This window comes from Amblyraja radiata, chromosome 3, assembly GCF_010909765.2.
Source record: "Amblyraja radiata isolate CabotCenter1 chromosome 3, sAmbRad1.1.pri, whole genome shotgun sequence".
NCBI lineage: Eukaryota > Metazoa > Chordata > Chondrichthyes > Rajiformes > Rajidae > Amblyraja > Amblyraja radiata.
Genome location: NC_045958.1, coordinates 42,381,080 through 42,403,591, shown reverse-complemented (window position 1 = coordinate 42,403,591; position 22,512 = coordinate 42,381,080). Strand labels below are relative to the sequence as shown.

Genomic DNA, 22,512 nt, shown 5'->3' with positions numbered 1-22,512 from the left:
TAGGGTAAGTTCTGATGCACAGAATGGGATGGAAAAAACTAGGCCACCAGTCGAGGTGGGAGATTCAGTAGTAAGGGGACCAGAAGGGCATTTCTGTGGCCGAGATGAAGACCAGAATGGCGTGTTGCCTCCATTGCACCAGGAACAGGGATATCTCAGATTGGGTACAGAATGTTCTCAAGATGAAGGGAGAACTGACAAAGGTTATAGTACATGATGATACTAATGACATAGGAGGAAGGAGGGAGGAGGTCTTTTAAAGTGAGTTTAGGGAGTTAGGCAGAAGGTTAAAAAGCAGCTGTAACATGACTTCCCAACTCCTGTGTTCAATACCCTGACGGGTGAAGGCAAGTGCCAAATGCCTTATTTATTACCCTGTCTACCTGTTCATCACATTCATGGAACTACGCACCTGCACCTCTAGAACTTCCTGATCTGTCACTCTTTCAGGTCCTACCATTTACTGTGCACTTCCAGCCCTGGTTTGTCTTTACAAAATGCAATACTTCATTAGTACGGGTGTCAGAGGTTATGGGGAAAAGGCAGGAGAATGGGGTTAGGAGGGATAGATCAGCCGTGATTGAATGGCATAGACTTGATGGGCCGAATGGCCTAATTCTACTCCGATCACATGAACATATTTATCTGAATTAAGCTGCCATTTCTCAGCTATTTGCTCAGGTGGCCAAAATACCTGAGTAGTTTTAGATAACCTTCTTCACTGTCCACTATTCAAGTCAATCTGCAAATTTAGTTACAAATATTCTCATCCAAATCGTTGATATAAATAACCAGCAGTGGAACCAGCACCTGCAGCTCTTTGTTTCAGGCCTCCTGTTTGAAAATAAAATATCCTCTTCCCCAACCTTCTGTCTCCTACCTTAAAACCGATTTTGGATCCATTTACTGTTTTAATATCAGATTTCCACATCTGCAGTTAAAAAAAAATCGGTGTTTTAGGTATATCTGAAATGTTGCAAGCTTGAATGGCTCATTTGCAAGTTTGAAAGTGATTTTTATAAATCTGGAAATGTGTCCGTCTGCATAGAAACATAGAAAATAGGTGCATGAGTAGGCCATTCGGCCCTTCGAGCCTGCACCGTCATTCAATATGATTATGGCTGATCATCCAACTCAGTATCCTGTACCTTCCTTCTTTCCATACCCCCTGATACCTTTAGCCACATCTAACTCCCTCTTAAATATAGCCAATGAACTGGCCTCAACTACCTTCTGTGGCAGAGAATTCCAGAGATTCACCACTCTCTGTGTGAAAAATGTTTTTCTCATCTCGGTCCTAAAAGATTTCCCCCTTATCCTTAAACTGTGACCCCTTGTTCTGGACTTCCCCAACATCGGGAACAATCTTCCTGCATCTAGCCTGTCCAATCCGTTAAGAATTTTGTAAGTTTCTATAAGATCCCCCCTCAATCCTCTAAATTCTAGCGAGTACAAGCTGAGTCAATCCAGTCTTTCTTCATTTGAAAGTCCTGACATGCCAGCAATCAGTCTGGTGAACCTTCTCTGTACTCCCTCTATGGCAAGAATGTCTTTCCTCAGATTAGGAGACCAAAACTGCAGTAGAACCTCCCTGCTCCTATACTCAAATCCTTTTGCTATGAATGCTAACATACCATTCACTTTCTTCACTGCCTGCTGCACCTGCATGCCTACTTTCAATGACTGGTGTACCATGACACCCAGGTCTCGTTGCATCTCCCATTTTCCTAATCGGCCACCATTCAGATAATAAGAGGAAATAGAGGAACTAGAGGAAAATAAAATGTATGGGCAATCTAATTGTCCCAACATTCCAAATGGTTCACACCAATACTTGAGGGTGAAAATGGAACTCACAATACATGCTTCAGAGAGCGATAATGCGTTATTGATACATTTTTGGTCCATTGGATCACACACTCCCGCAAACCTTTCTGAAAACAGCACTTTCATAAGCTCAGCAGCTTTCAATGCTGGATGGTGTGTATGCATGCACAGTTTGATCTAAGTTTTCACATTCGGGTTTGTCGTTTGCGATTCACAGCTGATGGCATTGGTATTCTTTTCATGACAATGTTGAGATTTTCAATTAAATTTCGAGCGTTTTGCCGAAGCTAAGCATCGCCTCGGAGCACAGGGACGGCCTGGGTTTGCACAGCGCTGCACGATTGGAGCCAGCAAAGAGGCGTCAGTTGTCAGTCAGAGCCCGGCGGGAAACTCGAGCAGTTCCGGGTGCAGTGGACCGGCTCGCAGGTCAGTGACATTCACGTGCAGTTTTTAAAATTATAAACATTGCCAAGCACATTCACTTGAATGCAAACTCTTTCCATGTTGTCACCGAAATAACGTGTGAGGTTTACCCCCCCCCCCCCTCGTGTTTGCAGCAGCTACTCACATTGCATAGGTATGTTGCAAAGCCTACCTGAAGCGTCTTTGAAAATCTGCCGCTACGGGTGTGCGCGATTTTGGCGCCGTTTAGAGGGGGCGGGTTTAAAACGCGATTTTCTCTAGGCTGTTCAAATCGAAGATGTTCAGCCTAGTTAATTATTAACGAAAAATCGCTGGAAGACCCCGTCGCAAAAGCTATTATTAGGTTTAAAGGCCTTGAATAATAGTTATAGTAGTTTAAAAATCAATCTCTAAACCCGGGACCGCCAGCAACCGCAGGGTCTCATAAAGCAGACAACTGAAGGGAAGGTTGTATATTTTTACATTAAAAAGGGCTTCTAAAGATCCCTTTATACAAAGTTTACTATTGCGAGTAGCTCATTTTGGCCCCATTATATCGCGCAGTATTTTTCTGGGCATTTGAGGGCACAAATCTACCGCAATGTGAACGTTCTAAACCAGCGCGTTCCACAGGGACCCACTGGAAAGCTGATTTAAATGGGCATTTATTTACAGCAATTAAACACTAAATTCCTTCCATTTGGCCTATAAATTAATGTAAATGAGATTTAAAAATCATGTTTTATTGTGAATTATTTGTGAATATTATTTGGACATTTAGGCTATTTAAAAATGTTAATCATTTATTAAGAAATGGATAGATGTTTAGATCTAGTAATTGAAGTCTGAAATTAGCTACAATTAGGTAACTAACTAATTATATGCTTTAATTTCAGGTCATCCAAGTAAGATTATTTTATATTTGTTTCAGAATGCTTCAATCTATGATAACTGAAAATTTCATTCAGTTCTCTTAATTTTTAAGAAAGTTATGGGCTTTTGACTATTCACGATCACAACTTTTTTGTTATGTCCATAGAAAATCAATAGGGAACAAGATGCTCATTTCCGAGTATGAAAATGGCCATAACTTTTTAAATACTTGAGATATGAAAGTGAATTAGGTGTCAAATTAAACTTATTTTTATGCTTTATCTGATGGGATAAATTACAGACTTGATTTTTAAAATCTCAAAATTTTGTAACATTGCTACATTGCAGACCATCAGATTCTTTCAACGTCAGGGTTTCTAAAATCATATCCGAAATCATTGCAGAGATTTACAAGCATTTGCAAGTCTTGTACAACTTCCATCCATGCAGCGCCTTTGACATTACGGGGGGAAAACCACTCGAATAAAGTTCCATCGTAATTGCTTCACAGTTAGGCAAACGAGCAAAATAAATGGCTTCATCAGGCTAAGGGGAACTTGATCAAAGAGGTAGGTTTTGAGGTATATCTTGAAGGTGAAAGGAGAGATACAAAGGTTGAGAGGTTTGTAGACAAGCGTTAAGGTCGAGATTGTTACTATAGTGTTGTTAGGTGGGTAGCTTAACAGGTGGTGTGCTCCCAATATATGGGTCTCATTGCATCCCCCAATTCTCCATTTCCATTCTGAATGGTCATGGCCCAGGGGTTAGGTGCAGATACGCTTCCTTGAATCGTTTCCTTCATTGTTTTACTGTGATGGAGTTTGGTATATAATGTCTGTTTGATAGTCTGATGTTAGATATGAGAGATACTGTTTTAAGAAGGAACTGCAGATGCTGGAAAAATCGAAGGTAGATAAAAATGCTGGAGAAACTCAGCGGTTGAGGCAGCATCTATGGAGCGAAGGAATAGGTGACGTTTGGGGTCGGGACTCGACCCGAAACGTCACCTATTCCTTCGCTCCATCGATGCTGCCTCACCCGCTGAGTTTCTCCAGCATTTTTATCTACCTATGAGAGATACTGATTCACTTATCCTGTCTATGGAAGATTTTACATAAGCAACATTGATATGAACGTCTGGTGCTTTAAGGTGCAATATGTTTATTATAGTTGTTTTCTGAGATAGTGAAAAACGTTGTTTACATGTTATTGAATCAAAACATTCTAAACATGAGTACAATCAAGTCATACACAATTACAAGGGGCAGTGTAAACAGAAATGTACTAGAGCCCATAATATACTGTTACAGTGTTGCAGTTACAGAGAAAGTGCAGACTTTAAAAAGTGCATGTCCACCATGAAGTAGGTTGGAAGATTGGGACTATGCCCTTAGAGGACCATACAGCAGCCTGATAACAGTGGGTCAAAGCTGTTCTTGAATCTGGTGGTATGTGCTTCCAGGGTGTTGTATCTTTTGCCGGACGGAAGAGGGGAAAAGAAGGAAAGACTAGGTGAATGTGGTCCTTGATTATGTTGGCTGCTTTCCTGAGGCAGTGTAGTTGACGTGGATGGGGGAGGGCGGGCGGTTTGTGTCATGACATGGGCTATATCGAAAACTTTACAATTACTTGCGGTCTTCTGCAGAGCTGTTGCCAAACCCAGCCGTGATGCATCCCTATGTTTTCTATCGTGCATCTGTAGGAGTTGGTACCTGATTGGAGACATCTTGACCATCTGTTTTATGAGGACATAAAGGCATTGATATGCTTTATTGTGCATAGCTTTAGTGGGGTTGATCCAGGACAGATTGCTGTTGATATTTATACCGCAGAACTTAAAACTCTTGACCATCTCTACTTCGGCACTGTAAAGAAGTGAATCTCACACACTTGTAACTTTACTTAACTCTTTAATAAACACACAGATTAAACATGATCCAGCACTAACTGCACGCAGTCTGTCACCGTGCTGGAGAGAGAGAGATAGGAAGAGAGAGTGTTATTATACTTGATAACTAAGGCGTGGTTAGTGGTACTGAGGTAGCTACATTATTGGTTGCATGCATAAACCATCTACATCCTTCCCCTTAGAAATCAGAATTGAAATAGAGCCATGGCAGTGTGATTATATAAAATATACGAATCTAAACAAAGTCACCACAGGCGGCTTAACAATGCGACCCGAACGCGTGCATACAACACCTTCCCCCCCCCCAATCAGAAAGAAGAGAAGGCGCAGCAGAAGTAGGCGAGAAAGTTAAAACAGGAGGAGACGCATCCGTAGCAGCAGTTAAAGCAGGAGGAGACGCAGCCGGAGCAGGAGAGACAGGAGGGGAGGGAGAACGTGCAGGAGGGGAGGCAAACCGGCCAGAACCCGGCGGCAGCGGTGGAGTAGAACGCAACAAGTGAGGGGTCCGGGGCATGCAGGGATCAGCAGGAAAGCCGGCAGGGGCAGGCTGGGACCGCAGAGGTGGAGCATAAGGACCCGCAGGTGGAGGCTTCGGCTCGTTCACAGCCAACAGGTGCTGACGGCTCCGACGATAGACAGTCCCTTCATAGTCCACCAGGTAAGAACGAGGCGAATCAGCCACACCAACTACGGTCGCGAGACGGGAATAGCCGGTGCTAGTTTGCAACCGAATGACTTGCCCGGGCAGTAGGGACGTCAGCGGGCGGCAGGACCTGTCGTGGGAACGCCGTTGAACCTCATGCTTCTGTTCAATCCGCTGCTGGACAACGGCAGGCTCTAATACCTTGGGTAGCAGGGTCTGTTGAGCGATCGGCATAGGTGGCCTGGTTGTCCGCGACATCAGACGCTGGGCAGGGGAACCCATGGTCGGGTCACGGGAGATATTACGGAGGTTAAGTAAGCTCAGGTAGAAGTCGGAGTTAGACAGGCGGGACTGCTCAAGGAGACCCTTAGCACTCCGCACGGCTCGCTCGGCAAGGCCGTTGCTTTGTGGATACTCCGGGCTGCTAGTGTAATGATGAAAGTTCCACTTGGCAGCGAAAGATTTGAATTCAGCGCTGGTAAATTGTCGGCCATTGTCAGTTTGTAAACGGACAGGGGCACCGAAGGTGGCGAAGTGCCTGCGCAGTCTGCTGATGACCATCTCGGAGGTGATTGAAGGAAGCAGGTCCACCTCGAACCAGTTGGAGTACGAGTCCACCAGGACAAGAAACTGCTTGCCCCGCCATTCGAATATGTCGGCAGCCAGCGATGTCCAGGGCATGGCAGGGTGCCGGCTGCTGCAAAAGGGGCTGTTCGCTGCTGGTGCGGGGCGAGGTTGTTGCAGGTGGAGCAGGAGGAAACTCGGTCCTTGATATATTTGGCCATACCAGGCCAGTAGAATTGTCCCTGAGCGTGAGAAATAGTGGCATCGACCCCGGGATGACCGCTATGGGCTGCGTTGTAGTAGAGATCATACAGAGAGGCCGGAACCACGACCTTGTGGCCTTTGATGATAACACCATCTTGGAGCACCAGCTCATCGCGGACCAGAAAGAACGGTTGGACACCCGATTGCAAAGTTGTCCGTCTGTCGGGCCAGCCGCGCTTGATGACAGCTGTGAGCTGCTGCAACGCAGTGTCAGTGGCGGTGTGTTCGATCAGGCACTGAAGTTGCCTGGTTGGGACGATGTTGACGTTCAGCACCAAGAGGTTTTCTTGCTCGTAGGGGTGGCGGTCACAGGAGGCCCGTGGGGCACGAGATAGAGTATCGGCCACATGCATTTCAGTGCCCTTTTTGTAAACCAGTTGGAAATCAAAACGTTGGAGCTGCAGCATCATGCGCTGACACAAGGAGAGTAAAACTCCGACAAAGAAACAAACTCAAGAAATAAAACCCGATAAACAGGAGGCGTGAGAATTAACTTGCCGACACCATGTAAAGAAGTGAATCTCACACACTTGTAACTTTACTTAACTCTTTAATAAACACACAGATTAAACATGATCCAGCACTAACTGCACGCAGTCTGTCACCGTGCTGGGGAGAGAGAGATAGGAAGAGAGAGTGTTATTATACTTGATAACTAAGGCGTGGTTAGTGGTACTGAGGTAGCTACATTATTGGTTGCATGCATAAACCATCTACAGGCACCATTGATACTGACTGGGGCATCTCCTGAAGTCTGTGGGTAGTTTATTCTCTGAGGGATCCAGGAACGCAGTGATCACAGCAGCATGGTAGACCACGAGCTTTTGTTAGATTTGAGGTCTTTTCCTTTGATGGCCAAAAGCTGAGTTGGTGCACTGAATGCAATGGTGAATTTCACCAGCAATGATGTCTTCATTGAGGAGTCCTGAATCGCAAAATGCAGTTATGTTTACCAGGGTCTTGTCCTGCACCTTTATCATTGAGGGCAATGTTGTAAGCTGGATGCAGATTTGTAGAGGACCTTTTGTTTTACATATGTCAAGGGTAAAATTGTTCTGTTGAATGCTTCATGTATATGTTGACGGGAACTTAAGGTGATTAGGGTTGCCTTTGGAGAGGTGGTGATATTGGTTGAACATTATCTCAGTTGTCCTGCACATTGTTTTTTCTTCAGCAGGAAGCCTGATGGAGGTGAAGTGCAGCATTGCAGCAGAAAAGACTGTTAAGATGATATTCCAGCTTTCCTTGACATCATCTGCACCAAAATTGGCTCTTATAAATGTGAGGTGCTACACCTTGGCAGGACAAATCAAAATAGGACGTACATGGTAAATGGTAGGGAATTGAAGAATACAGTTGAACAGAGGGATCTGGGAATAACCGTGCATAGTTCCTTGAAGGTGGAATCTCATATAGATAGGGTGGTAAAGAAAGCTTCTGGTATGCTAGCCTTTATAAATCAGAGCATTGAGTATAGAAGCTGGGATGTAATGTTAAAATTGTACAAGGCATTGGTGAGACCAAATCTGGAGTATGGTGTACAATTTTGGTCGCCCAATTATAGGAAGGATGTCAACAAAATAGAGAGAGTACAGAGGAGATTTACTAGAATGTTGCCTGGGTTTCAACAACTAAGTTACAGAGAAAGGTTGAATAAGTTAGGTCTTTATTCTCTGGAGCGCAGAAGGTTAAGGGGGGACTTGATAGAGGTCTTTAAAATGATGAGAGGGATAGACAGAGTTGATGTGGATCAGCTTTTCCCTTTGAGAATAAGGAAGATTCAAACAAGAGGACATGACTTCAGAATTAAGGGACAGAAGTTTAGGGGTAACATGAGGGGAAACTTCTTTACTCAGAGAGTGGTGGCTGTGTGGAATGAGCTTCCAGTGGAAGTGGTGGAGGCAGGTTCGTTGGTATCATTTAAAAATAAATTGGATAGGCATATGGATGAGAAGGGAATGGAGGGTTATGGTATGAGTGCAGGCAGGTGGGACTAAGGGAAAAAGGTTGTCCGGCACGGACTTGTAGGACCGAGATGGCCTGTTTCCGTGCTGTAATTGTTATATGGTTATATGGTTTTGTGGACCTATTGTTTAAGATCATGAGTTGTGTGCTACCACACAGCAGATGTAAAGGGGGGACAGTTTACTGCAGATGCCAAATTTGAAAAGATTGTTCCACAATACCTCTAATGCACTTTAAAAAGATTTTGTCAATTTTTCCTTTTGGTAGACAGCATCCATACTGTGATTCCGGGAACAGCCAATGGGAATAGGCAGTGAAGGTGCTGACTTTCCCAATGAATTATCTCCTTTCTTGAAAATGGTCGTGCTGATGGGTTGCTAAAGTCACCTGGCATTTTCCCTTCCCTCTGTGGTGGGGGAGATGAGGTTGTGAGTTTGTGCTTACATTTTTCAGTTGGCATATGGCCTTTTAAGTCTGGACCAGGCATACAATACAATACAATACATTTTGATGTGGGATTGAGTTAAGTACAGAGCCACGGTTGTAGAGTCTTTCTTGGCCTTGGCCCTTAATAGGGTGAGCCTTGGGGGTTGGACAGTAGATGACAATGTTGAATAATTTGTGTATGTGATTAATTGCTAGTCGCCTTCGCACTTTCCACCCACCATAGTTATTGGTCACAGGTTTTCTTTTGAACCTCAGCTTTTAGGTGAGGATGGAGCTGTTTATTTTACCTTGGGCAGTTGTGGAGCTTTTGATCCAAGAACATCTTGTGCTCTCATAAATTTAGCTTGTGTGCCTGCTGGCAATTCTCATCAGACCAGTCTTGCCATTTGTTGGTGGAAAGGCCAGAAGTCTTTTACTTCTAAGGACAGTCCAGGCAGTGTGGACATTCTGTGGCTCCTCTTGGTCAGGGTTTTGAGGTCACCTGTGAGGTAAACGTGTTGGGTTTATGTCATGAAAACCGTGAAAAATGATCTTTTTGAGGCAACATTGTTGTGGCTGCTGTGGTTTTGGGGGCAGGTGGTGGAGGTAATATAATAAGTTAACGTAGTGATCAGCTTAATGGATGACGTCACTTGTCATGACACAGCCAACAAAATTGTACTTAAAATATTCCCGCTTCCTGAGTCGGGAATACTTGCGGTCTTGTTAGGAGGAATATTCTGTTGATCTTTCCCCTACTCCCTCCTTGTTGATCATAACTTTCCAGAGGATTTGCATGCTGTCCACATTATCTGAACTAAAAACAGAAAATGTGGGGAAAAAAATCAGCAGGCCAGACAGGAAATGTGCAAAGAGAAACAGGTAATGTTTCAGGTTGACGACCCTTCTTCAGAACAAATAATGGAATACAAGAACACGCAAGCATGAAACACTGATCTGAAGAAGGGTGCTGACCCGAAACTTCACCTATCCATGTTTTGCAGACTTACCTGCTGAGTTACTCCAGCACTTTGTGTCTTTGTTTGTAAACCAGCATCTGCAGTTCCTTGTTTCTGCTCGTGCATGCCTTGCTGCACTTGTAATGCATTTTCGTGTAATCTCATACCTAGCTTATTTGCTTTTTTATTCTGTCACAGTTGGATATTTTTCTGTTTTTCTTGCCATTATTCTCTCAGAGAGAATTGAGGATGTCAAATTGAGAAGTAGTTTGTATTGGTGACTTATTTACATTAGGTTTTTTTTACACATAACTCTGTCGCTCTTCAGCTGGGAACATTTTTATCTCATCGGCGTGGAATGGGCTTGACGCCAGGTCCCAAAAAGTAAAGGTTAATTTTGCTGTGCCTTTCAGTTCCCAAACATGATGATATTTGTGAAGTTAAATGGAGGGTAACACATCTCTGCTTTTCTAATTGGCATAGTTCTGGGTGAGTTTGAACTAAAATTCTAAACCTACATTTCACTGACTTTACAAGAAGAAGGAATGACCTCATATATACCAGTGATAAAGAGCTCATTTACTGGGGTAGACTCTCCTCTGTCTTCTAGTTTATTAATAGATCAGGGCCATTTTTCTAGGTTGTGGCAGTCTGTTTCTAAGGAAATGTGATACAGCATAGAAACAGGCCCTTCGGCCCACTGAGTCTGTGCCGACCTTCATCCACTCATTTACAGAAATCTTACATTCATTCAATTTTTATTCTCCCCACATTCTCATCAATTTTCCTCGGATTCTACTACTCGCATACGCTGGGGACAATTTACAGAGATCAATTAAAACAGCAACCTGTAAATCTTTGGGAAGTGGGAGGTAACAGGCACATATGGAGGAGATCCGTGCAGCCACTGGGAGAGTCAGCAAACTACGCCCAGCCTGCAGCTGAGTCTCTTGGGCTGCGAGGCTGTGGTTCTACTAGCTCTGCCACTGGGCCACCCCAGTTTCATTTGTTCCATTGGAGGCAAGTCCTAGACTTGTAAGTTCAAGGTTTATTGTGTGACTGATGGCACCATTTGTGTTGCTGTGCTCTGTTACTGGACACTGGGGACAGGTGTTTAGAAGGTCTTGCTAAGATTTCCTGACAATCTCTGATTCTACAGTAGATTAGCTTTGGCCTGCCATCAAAGATCTAATTCATTTCAATGGGGATTCTCGGATTGGGAAACAATGTGCAAGATGTTTTTTTTAACCTTTGTTTCATGTTTATAATTCTATTTCATTGTTTTAGTTTAATTGTTTAAGCTTTTAATTACTTGCATGAATTTTAAGTTTATAAATGTCCTGTTATAAACGTTAGAAAGATTTAAGAAATATTCAGTTAGAGGCTTTGACAGCAGTCACACTGATAAGGTAACGAAGGTCGATGGTGTCCTTCAGATAAGCAAATCTACTGCCTTGCCCCTTCTGGCCTATATCTGACAGCAGGCCCATATCTGACTACAGGTCCACATGCATGAATAATGCTTCATTTTCAGTGCTTCTGAGATTATCAATCCATCCCCACAGTTGCACCAAATTGGTAAAAACAGTACAATAGAATAAAGTAAGCGTTATTTCCGCCCCCCCCCCCCCTCCCCAGGCTAGCCTTACAGGTATTCATTCATTACCCATTTCCAGTTTTCATTGAGACGGTGGCTGTGTGCCACCTTCATGACTCACTGCAGGAGGGTTATTTAAACAGAACTGAGAGATTGATCCATAACAGCTACACTTATCCATGAATGATATTCCATTACACACTTGTTTTTGGAGTGGAAAAGGAAACCTATTATAGTGTTTATATTCATCCTCTGTTGTAACTACACCATTTCATTTACCAGTGCCTGCTAAATTATGACCCCTAGAAGAGGGATGCATTAATTGTTCGGCAGCACAATGGTGCAGCTAGTAGAGTAGTTGTCTCAGCTCCAGCGGCCTGGGTTCAATCCTGACCTCCAATTCTCCCTGGTTTTCTTCAATATTAAAGACATGCAGGTAGGTAATGCCCCTGTCCCACTTAGGAAACCTGAACGAAAACCTCTGGCGACTTTGCGCCCCACCCAAGGTTTCCGTGTGGTTCCCGGAGGTTGCCGGAAGTCGCAGGTAGTGGAAGCAGGCAGGGAGACTGACAAAAACCTCCGGGAATGCACGGAAACTTTGGGTGGGGCGCAAAGTCTCCAGAGGTTTCCGTTCAGGTTTCCTAAGTGGGACAGGGGCATAACTGACCACTGTAAATTGCTCCGAGTGTATGGGTGAGTAGTAGAATCTGGGGGAGGTAATGGGAATTTGGGGAGAAAATTACAGGGGGAGGGGGGAAGGGATTGAGCGGTGCGCCAGTTTAGACTTTGATGGGCCAAAATGGCCTCCTGTATCATCAGGTAATATTGGATTTGGTCGCTGCTTGTGATGGTAACATAACATTTTCCTGCCTTCAGATTAGTTATGAGGAAATATCATGCAGCACATTTTACAAGGAAAATGTAACATTTTACATTTTCATTGGTTAAGAAGTTTTTTATTGTGTTAGCACTCTTTTTAGTAATCAGCATTCTCGCTAGGGTTATTATTTCTGTTTTCTTTAGTTACACTAATCTGCTAACTGCACCAGAAAATAAAAGGTACCTGAATATAGTACAAACTTAATTATTGAGTTTATTAATGAACCTGCAGGGTCATTTTTTTAGTTAGTTATAATGTTTTACTTTAAAAAAAAAAAAAAAAATCAGATCGAATATTCTCTGTGTTTGAAGCTTGGCTTTAACGATAGTTTTGGCAGGGAAACTACATATTTTCACAAGGAAATTTGGGTGAAAATGGATAAATTATCAATTAAAACAAATTCTGGACAACATAATTTAGACTGTTAGAATGTTTCATTTTTGTAATGCTGCAGAATCCAGCCACAACAACGTTTTTTGGATTTTTCATGAAGGACAATGGAAGGCCTGTGAAATCTTCATGCAGTGGGATTTTGGTGGAAGTTTTCTATTATGTCTACTTGGTTAGTGGGAAAACACTCAGCAGTGCAGTTACATATCTCTTTCAAAGTTCTATTTTTTTGTCTGGAGAGTGTATTTTGTGTTAGTGGAAATGATAGGACATCCATCACTGGCAATTTGAGGATCACACAAGAAGTATATTGACATGGCAGTAAATAGTGTTGCCTTAAGTGATTTTTAGGCTCGCATCCCAGTGTTTGGGTATTACTTCACGAAGAGCTCTTGCTAGCGGCACAGCTAATGGGTGCACTGGTTTAAAGTGAATTGACTTTGGGTGCGTTGCAACTTGTTTCCTGTGGATGTGCTCTCACCGCATAGAGGAGTATATAATTTGGTAATGCTAATGAGTGATCATATTGCTAGTATTAGTTTATTAAGGAGTGGGTGGGTCCCTAGGTTGGACTGAAGCATAGTTTTGAACAATGAGATTATAAACCAGGCTACATGATTTCTAACTTAGGAGTGCTTAATGTTGAATGGAAGTGGAGATATATCCAAATCTAATAACATCCCTTAACAAAAATACAAAATTCATAAAAATATATCAAGGCCAAAAGACAAAGTGATATGGAATGCTGAATTAGTTAAGATGTGAATTGGATCAGAATGCTCATTTAGACATGAATTCATAAGTATATTCCTCATTGGAAGGAGGTACTTAAGACCTTGAAAATCAAAAACATCTGGTATTTGCTGAAAATCTGCAATAAAAACAGAAAATACTGAAAAACACTCAGAAGGACAGGCATCATCGTACAGCACAGTAGTAGGCCCTTGGACCCACTCATCCAAGCCTACTAAACTGGTCCCATTTGCCTGTGTGGCCCATATCCCTCTAAACCTTTCCTATCCATGTACCTGACTAAATGTATTTTAAATATTGTTAATGTATCTGCCCCAACTACCTCCTGGCAACTCGTTCTATATACCCACCACCCTCTGAGTGAAAAAGTTGCACCTTGGGTTTGTAATAAATCTTGCCCCTCTCATCTTAAACCTCTTGTTTTTGATTCCCCTACCCAGAGTAAAAGACTCTGTATTCATCCTATCTATTCCCCTCATGATTTTATACCCCTTTATAAGATCATCCCTCGGCCTCCTGTACTCCAAGGAATAAAGTCATAGCTTGCCCAACCTCTCCCTTTAGCTCAAGCCCTCAAGTCCTGGCAACGTGCTTTTAAATCATCTCAGCGTAATGACATCCTTCCTATAACACGGTGACCAAAGCTGAACACAGTTCTCCAAGTGTGATCTTACCCACATTTTATACAACTGTAACATAGTGCCCCAACTTCTATACTCAGTACCCTGACTAATGAAGGCCAATGCAACAAAACCCTGAAGATTGGTCCCAACCCAAAAGATCACCAAAATATCCTTTTTCTCCGGAAATGCAGCCTGACCCGCTGAATTACTCTAGCACATTGTGTCTATCTTTGGTGCAAAACTTCTTCTTGACTACCCTATCTACCTGTGATGGTAGACAAAAATGCTGGAGAAATTCAGCGGTGAGGCCGCATCTATGGAGTGAAGGAATAGGCGACGTTTCGGGTCGAGCCCCTTCCTCAGACTGTTGTCGGGGGGGAGGGGGGGGGGGCGGGAAAAAGAAAGGAAGAGGCGGAGACAGGAGGCTTGTGGGAGAGCTGGGAAGGGGATGGGAAGGAGGGAGAAAGCAAGGACCACCTGGTCTACAACAATCTCCAGGGCCCTACCATTTACTGTGAAGGTCCTGCCCTGGTTTCATTTCCCAAAATGTAACACCTAGCACTTATCTGCATTAAGCTCAATTAGTCATTCCTCAGCCTACTTACTCTACTGATTAAGATCCTGTTGTAATATTAGATAACCATCTTCTCTATCTATGATACCACCCACTTTAGCATCATATGAAAACTTACTAATTGTGCCTTAAAATATTTTGGCCCCAGTTGACCACGTGATGTCTTAAGGAATTGGAGTAGAATTAGGCCATTCGGCCCATCGTCTACTCCGCCATTCAATCATAGCTGATCTATCTTTTAGTTTGGAGATACAGCGTGGAAACAACCGTATCGGCCCACTGAGTCGGCTCCGACCAGCGATCCCCGCACATGAACACTATCCCACACACACTAGGGGCAATTTTTACATTTAGCAAGCCAATTAACCTACATACCTCTTCGGAGTGTGGGAGGAAAGTGAAGATCTCGGAGAAAACCCACGCAGGTCACGGGGAGAACATACAAACTCTGTACAGACAGCACCCATTGTCGGGATCGACCTCGGGTCTCTATTGCTGCAATCGCTGTAAGGCAGCAACTCTAGTGTGGGAGTGGCGGCGCCTAACGGCAGCGGCTCGACTACAGTCATCTGTCTTTTTTTATTTTTGTCTTGTTAAATGTATGTCTTTGAGTCAGTTTTTATTATTTTTTTAGCTGTGTATATGTGGGGGGTGGTGGGGGGGGGGCTGTGGGGGAAACCGTTAATCTCTTCCCTGTGCGGGGACCCGACTATTCCCTGTCGGGTCTCGGATGTCGTTGGGCCTAACATCGTGGAGCCGGCGGCGACCTCCGGCCGGGACTAACCTGAGGGCTCCAGTTGCAGAGCCTGCGGAGCTGAGATCGTGGAGCTGGCCAACTTCGGAGCAGGAAGAGCTGTGGTGGCGTGCGGCTGCGACCCAACTTTTGGAGTTCGTAGGCACCGGCTGCAGACCCGGTGGACGGGAACATCGGGAGCTCGCAGGTCCCTGGTGGGAGACCGCTTTTCCGAGTTCCGCAACGGCGACTTCTCCCGCTGGAATCGCGGGTTTAAGGACATGGAGCCGGGCCTAACATCACCTAACAAGGACTTACCATCGCCCGCGGGGGCTTTAACATCGGAGCCCCAGTTTGCCTCGACACTGCAGTTGGACTGCTGGACCACGGGAGAAGGAACAAAGGGAAGAGATAAAGACTTTGCCTTCCATCACAGTGAGGAGATGTTGGAGACTCACTGTGATGGATGTTTATGTAAACTGTGTTAAGTGTGGGTCTTGGATTGTGTTGTAATGTAAATAAACTGTAGACATGGAATTTCGTTCAAACCCAGGTTTGAATGAAAATAAATAGCATTCTATCTTCTATTCTATTCTACTGCTGTGCCACCATTCCGCCCATCTCTCCCTCCTGACCCCATATTGCTGTTCCAATATAGGAGCCATGGCACTGCTTGCCTGCCAAACTCTATTCAGTAGGTGATGGGTCATATTCCCCCTGCCTTTTCCAGCTGACAATCATAACAGATATTAAGTCTAGATCCTTCAATATCATAAGGTTTTGCATATTGATCTTGTTAGTGCCACATTGATTCGCTTTGGTCCTCTGTCTAGGCTTATGAAAAGCCAAATCAAAATTATTTTTCCCAAAGGGGATTCTTCCATAATTTTTTATTTCCCACCACCTGTACTATTTAAATTTGTGCCAACAATCTTAACAATTCCAATTAAGTGTTTCATTACCCTATTTAATCATAGACCTTTAACATTTTCAATTTGGGATATTGGGATGAGGATAGGTGATTGTGAGTGGGATATTTGTTATACTGATTGTATTGGGAAGGGTGATTATAGAGTGATGGGTTGTATATACGACTAAGATACTGTATAGTTTATGAGGGTTTTTTCTTTTCTTTTTCTTTTTATCTTTTTTGTATGGCTTTGTAAATATTTGATTAGTGTATAAATGTAAATAATTTGGTGTACATATAGTGGCTGGTGTACCTATGGTGTACATATAGCTGCTAAATTTGTACAAGATAATTACAAGCAGTTGAATAAGGGGTGGGAATTAATAAGCTTTGGCTTCTTCCTGCTCCTTTTCGGACACATACGGTTTCATTTATTTATAGATATTGTTTACGACACTTTATAAATATTTTTGTTTTGTTTTTTGTATGCTTTTTCACACTTGCTTTTTATTCTTTTATTCTGTTCGAAATAAATAATAATTTTAAAAAAAAAGGAAAATTTAAAGAAAGCAGCAGATGTCATAAATATGAAATAAAACATCCCTTCTTTTCAATTGGAGATCTTGACACAATATAATTGGTTAAGATTCTTGTTTCATTCTTTTTGAAAAGTGTGGTTGTGTTGTTACTTTTCACTAAGCAGTATTGAACTGTTACTAGACCAAGTGGGACCCATTGGGTCCCATCCCCTCAACGCACGGTTGCAGGGGGAGGGGGCGGCCTGCGGTGTCACACACACACAAACCAACCCCTCACACACACACACACACTTACCACCCCCCACACACACACACACTAACCACCCCCATTGATATTATATTAATATTATTCATTCACTCCTTTTACCCCATCCCCCGCCCTATCCACTCACGCATAGTCCCCAACTCGCAGGCGCAGCTAGAGAGGGAGGGGGGTAGATAGAGAGAGGGACACAGAGGCACAGAGAAGGACACAGGCACAGGGAGGGACGCAGAGGCACAGAGAGGGACACAGAGGCGCAGAGAGGTGCACTGAGAGGACCACAGAGGCACAGAGAGGACAACAGAGGCATAGAGAGGGACACAGAGGCATAGAAAGGGGCACAGAGAGGGACGCAGAGGCACAGAGAGGGACGCAGAGGCACAGAGAGGGACTCAGAGGAATAGAGAGGGACACGGGGGGGGAGAGGGGGGGGCGCGAGGGATCGTGAGTGGGGCAGAGAGGAAGCGGGGGGGGGACAGAGAGGGAGGGGTAGAGTTTGAGGAGTGGGGGGGGGGGTGCGTCGTCACAGGGGAGGGCTGGTTCCCGAGCGCAATACTCCCTCGCTCCCAGCTGCAAAACGCACCCGCCCCCACCCGTTGCCCCCACGGGAGGCATGGGGGGTCAGAGAGGGAGCGTAAGGGGGGCAGAGAGTGAGGGGTGGGGAGGGTGCATCATCAGAGGGTAGGGCTGGTTCCCGAACCTCACTGCAAGCAGGGTCCGAGTACGGGGGGAATGGTCGCGGGGGTGACGTCACTCCCAGCATGAGCAAATAGACAGAGTGGGTTTTTTTTCAAACATTGTTCGGCAGCGATGGACCGGACCCGAGAGCTCTAGTACAGGGCCCAACTTGCTCGTTCTTCACTCGCAGCACGTGCCGCAGTCTTCAGTCGACAGGACGACTTTTGTATAACGGGGGGAGGAGGGAGGGGTGGGAAGTGCCGTCAGTCGCAGCGTGAGCAGACGGCAGGCAGGCAGATCCATTGTCACGTCATCAGTGAAAAACAGGCGTTTTGATTTCAAAGTTTTATCGGATTTGTGAAGATTTTTATTAATAACTCAAGAAATAAAGGACAACATTTTCAGATAAGCCGATTTTGGACTCCGGGGGGTAAATCTCAACCAGAATATGTAAAAAATGTTCTCGTTCGCGAGTCGTTTTTTCGGCAAGCTGTGAAAACACACAACACAACACGAACACGAACACGAACACGAACACGAACACGACACACACACACACACACACACACACACACACACACACACACACACACACACACACACACACACACACACACACACACACACACACACACACAGAGTGAGAGAGTTTTATAGTTATATAAGGATTGTAATGAAATGCTGGTGAATCGAGCAACACATTTAAAAGTTACTTTCTTATTGTAGTTATTCCGATTGTTCTGAGATAAAATGTTAATTATATTTAAATCTTTGATTTTGTTTTGAAAGCTTGTTTAACATAGAAAAATATTGAACATTTCTTTCACCTTTTTTATGAAACAGATTCCAGGTTTGGAGGAAGTATCCTTTCCTTTTGATGACTATTAAACTTGAGTTTTGTAGCTTGTGGTATGACCCAAGCAACTTCCATTCCACCTTCTAGTTTTGGATTTGATTACTGGTTGAATAAGTCTGTTGAATGGGGCCAGGCCACTACTTTTGAATCCCAGCAAGATGTCTGCCTGCACCTACCTAAATTACAGAAGTTCCTGAAGCAGATTTATGGAGCCATACAGCATATGGTAAGCAATTCACAGATGGAATGAATCATTAATGCCAATCTGTTGCACAAATTCAGACAAATAGAAAGTTAGTAGTGGCAAGGAGACAGTTTCAATTTGCTTTTCTGGATCTTGCTACATCTAGTTGGGGAAACAGGCTATGCCTAATGCAAACAGGAATGTATTTCCTGCAATTTGATTTATTATGAAAGGCAACTTTCTCTAGATTGGCAAAGATGATACATGAGACTTTCAAGCAATCAAGTCAACTACCTCCTTAACTCATTGAAATAAACAGTTCTATGGTTGTGAATTGGATGACTAGCCATTTTTTTTTTTAACTTGCAAGTTTGCACCTTGGCCGTGAGTTGTGTAGTGTTGATTTTAAACTGTGACCCGGTGACATCATAAATGTTTCAAAGCTGGAGACTATAAATGTATCCAGAATTTAATAGTTATGAGAACTGACTTGCAATTTTGAAATGAAGGGAATTGGTTTAAATAAACATCGACTCAAAATATCAAAGTGAAGGAAAACCCTGTGTTATGCTGCTCTGGTTACGGAAATTCACCCGTATGAAGAAAACAAATCACGGCCCAAAAATCCCAGATATTGAATAAAATTGGTGTGCGCAGAATTTATATGGGGGAATAAATTAAATAAATGAACACAAAATGCGAAAGAAACAACACTTATTGTCTTTTTTAAGCTCTCATTTCTTGATGCATGTGCAGATAACGTGGCTTTCATTTTAATACAGTAGGTTCATTTTGCTTTAGCTTTTCCCCCCCCAAAAATGTCCATATTATTTACCCTCAATATATTTGAAGCAAGTTATAAACATAAATGACCACTGTTATTGCGAATTATATCATTACACTTATCTACATTTAATATGCGTTTAAAAGAGATTGTCTTCATTTAAATGAAATCATGCAAAATAAAATCATTTACAGTCATTTGTATCTCCAAATACAGCTGCTGCTTTGTCTGTTTCCAAAGCAAACATCTGAAGAGGGCCACCCGTCACCCCAACCCCTCAGTGATGGTAGTCATCATCACCGTTAAGAGAAAAACATTTTGTAGGAAACGCATCTCTGCCTATTACATGGGGTTCAATGCAAAATAGGGGTTTGCATTAAGGATAATCATCATTTGCATCAAGGATAATCAAAGGATGCTTGTCTAAGAACGCCACCCTTCAGTTAAACAGGAGTCACATGTAATGGGAACATTTAATCATTTACATTATATGTTTATGTGGGCAGTGGGCAGGTGCTATAGACCTGCACAGGAAGGTAGACGCTCCCGCACCCATGAGTCTCGGGCAGATGGGGCTCGTCAGCCTGGGAAAGCATTTCTTCTAGGAGAGGGAAAGCTGATTTAAAAACGCCACTTCCTTGGGGCCATATCCAGTCATGGAAAAGGCTCCTGGGGTAAACTTCAAGAAAATCCGGAGCCCCTAAGGCAGTTCGTCATTGTCTACAACCTCGCTCTCGCAGATCCTGCGACGGCGCTGGTGCCAAACTGTAACGGCCCTGCTGTTCCTTTGGATCGATCAGCGGCGTGGAGAGGGTGGATGTGCTGCATGGGCACCAGCCTGTCCTCCATATGACATCGCCCTGACTTGCATCCGACCACAAATCACTTGCAAACTAGGATGCATCACCCATGGTCAGTCATGACCGAGGGGGACCTACTATATGTTTAAACACAAAACAAGCAGACATTTTTTTTACTCTTGTGCCCTCTGACAGTCTCTGTCTTCCTCTCTCTAGCTCCATGGGTTTGTTTAATCTTCACTGGTTTTGCTCTCCCCCAGTATTGTTCTAATTCTGCTTTATCATTTGTAACAAACATTGGAAAATTTTGCACTTTGTGCAAATTTCATTGGATGATGATAGTTACAGAATAATAAATTGAACCATTTCAGTGTAGTGTATTTGATTAGTTTATTGTGCAATGAAATTCCTTCTTTACATGAAGCTTATAGAATAAACAGTATACATCGTAATGATAAATGCAATAAGTACAATGGCGTGACAAGAGTAAACTAATATTTGCTTACATGCATCATATGAGTTCTGTGTCCATCAGATGCTCATGGAAGGTCACCAATATTGAATTTTATTTTAAGATCATGTGGCTAAATTTCAACCTCGGGTATTTTTTGTGATGCTTGTATATTAATATTAAACAGTTCTTTTTGGTGGCCACATACAGGGTTTGTAGAAATACTGATCCAACACATTTCTCCTCTTATTGCAGAAGACGACTGCGGCATTGAAATCATTTCCAATGATTGGCCAGTTGCTGGGCAGACTTTGTTGGAACCCATTTGTTGTAGCACATGGTAAGTCCACAGGGATGGTGATACAGCTTCATCTATTCAGAAGATGACTGGTTCTTTTCATTTCTAAGATTAATTATTACAATTTGGATGTTATGGAAAATTTTAGGCATTTTTTCACTTAATTTTCTGCATCTGCTAAATGTACAGTGAAAAGCTTTTGTTGCGTGCTAACCAGTCAGCAGAAAGACAATACATGATTACAATCGATTCATTTGCAGTGTATAAGATACACGATAAGGGAATGAAGTTTAGTGCAAGGTAAAGCCTGCAAAGTCAAATCAAGGATAGTCCGAGGGTCACCAAAGAGGTAGATAGTTGTTCAGGTTGTGGTAGAATGATTCAGTTGTTTAATAACAAGTCAAGTATCAAGTATCGTTTATTGTCATTCAGACTTTTCAGTCTCAACGAAATTTTGTGCCTTGCAGTCATAACATAGAATAAAATAACAAAACACACAATAACCACAGATTTAACATCCACCACAGTGAGTCTACCAGGCACCACCTCACTGTGATGGAAGGCAAAAGTCTTAAGTCCTTGTCTCTTCCCTCCTTGTTCTTCCTCTGCTCTGAGGCGATCCAGGCCTACGATGTTGTGACCCCGCCGGGTGATGGTAAGCAAGTCCCGCGGCTGAATCCGAGCTCCGTGAACGGGCTGGTTCAAACTCCGCGGCCCGGGGTGGTTGAAGCTGCCGAAGCTGCCGCCCTCCAGTCCAGTGGACAAAGCTGTTGCGGGAGCTCCGGAAAAACACGTCACCAACCTGTGACCTGCGAGCTCCCAACGATGTCGTCCACTGGGCCCGCAGCCGAGCCTCCGAGACTCCGAAGTCTGGTCGTCTCCGCCGGAACGCCGTCACAGCCCCAAAGTTGGCCAGCCTCGCGTTGGTAAGTCCTGGCAGGCTCTGCCTCCGGAGCCTCGAGGTCGGACCCAGTTGGAGGCCGCCAGCTCCGCCATTAGGCCTCAGCGCAGACGGAGACGGAGACGGGGGATACGACAAGAAAAGTCGCATCCCCCCCGAAGGAAGAGACCAAAAACATGTTTCTCCCACCCCCCTACACATACACAACCTAAATAAACTAAAATTACCTAAAAAGGACGAAAGAAAACAAAAAAAAAGAAAAAAACAGATGGACTGCAGGCGAGCCGCAGCTGCTAGGGCAGCGCTGCCACAACGGCTGAGAAGAAACTGTCCCTGTATCTGGAAGTGTGCATTTTCACACTTCTATTTCTTTTGCCTGTAGGGAGAGGGGAGGAGAGAGTGGCCAGGGTGCGACACGTCCTTGACTATTCTGCTGGCCATACCTCGGCATGGTTTGTGATGGTCTG

The 22,512-nt window shown here is 43.8% G+C and overlaps 1 protein-coding gene across 4 annotated transcripts in view; it reads left to right on the top strand.

Moving 5' to 3' along the window:
- Positions 1 to 2,171: 2,171 nt before the first annotated feature.
- fancc (FA complementation group C) overlaps positions 2,172 to 22,512 on the top strand; it is a 140,237-nt gene continuing 119,896 nt past the window's right edge. For 3 of the 4 annotated variants that reach the window (XM_033017700.1, XM_033017699.1, XM_033017698.1), the window contains exons 1-3: positions 2,172 to 2,253; positions 18,615 to 18,853; positions 21,102 to 21,186. In XM_033017700.1, the coding sequence (XP_032873591.1) occupies positions 18,683 to 18,853; positions 21,102 to 21,186 (256 nt within the window). In that variant the 5' untranslated portion in view covers positions 2,172 to 2,253; positions 18,615 to 18,682. Of the gene's footprint in view, positions 2,254 to 18,614; positions 18,854 to 21,101; positions 21,187 to 22,512 lie in introns of those variants that run through there. The other variant, XM_033017701.1, reaches the window with a different exon arrangement.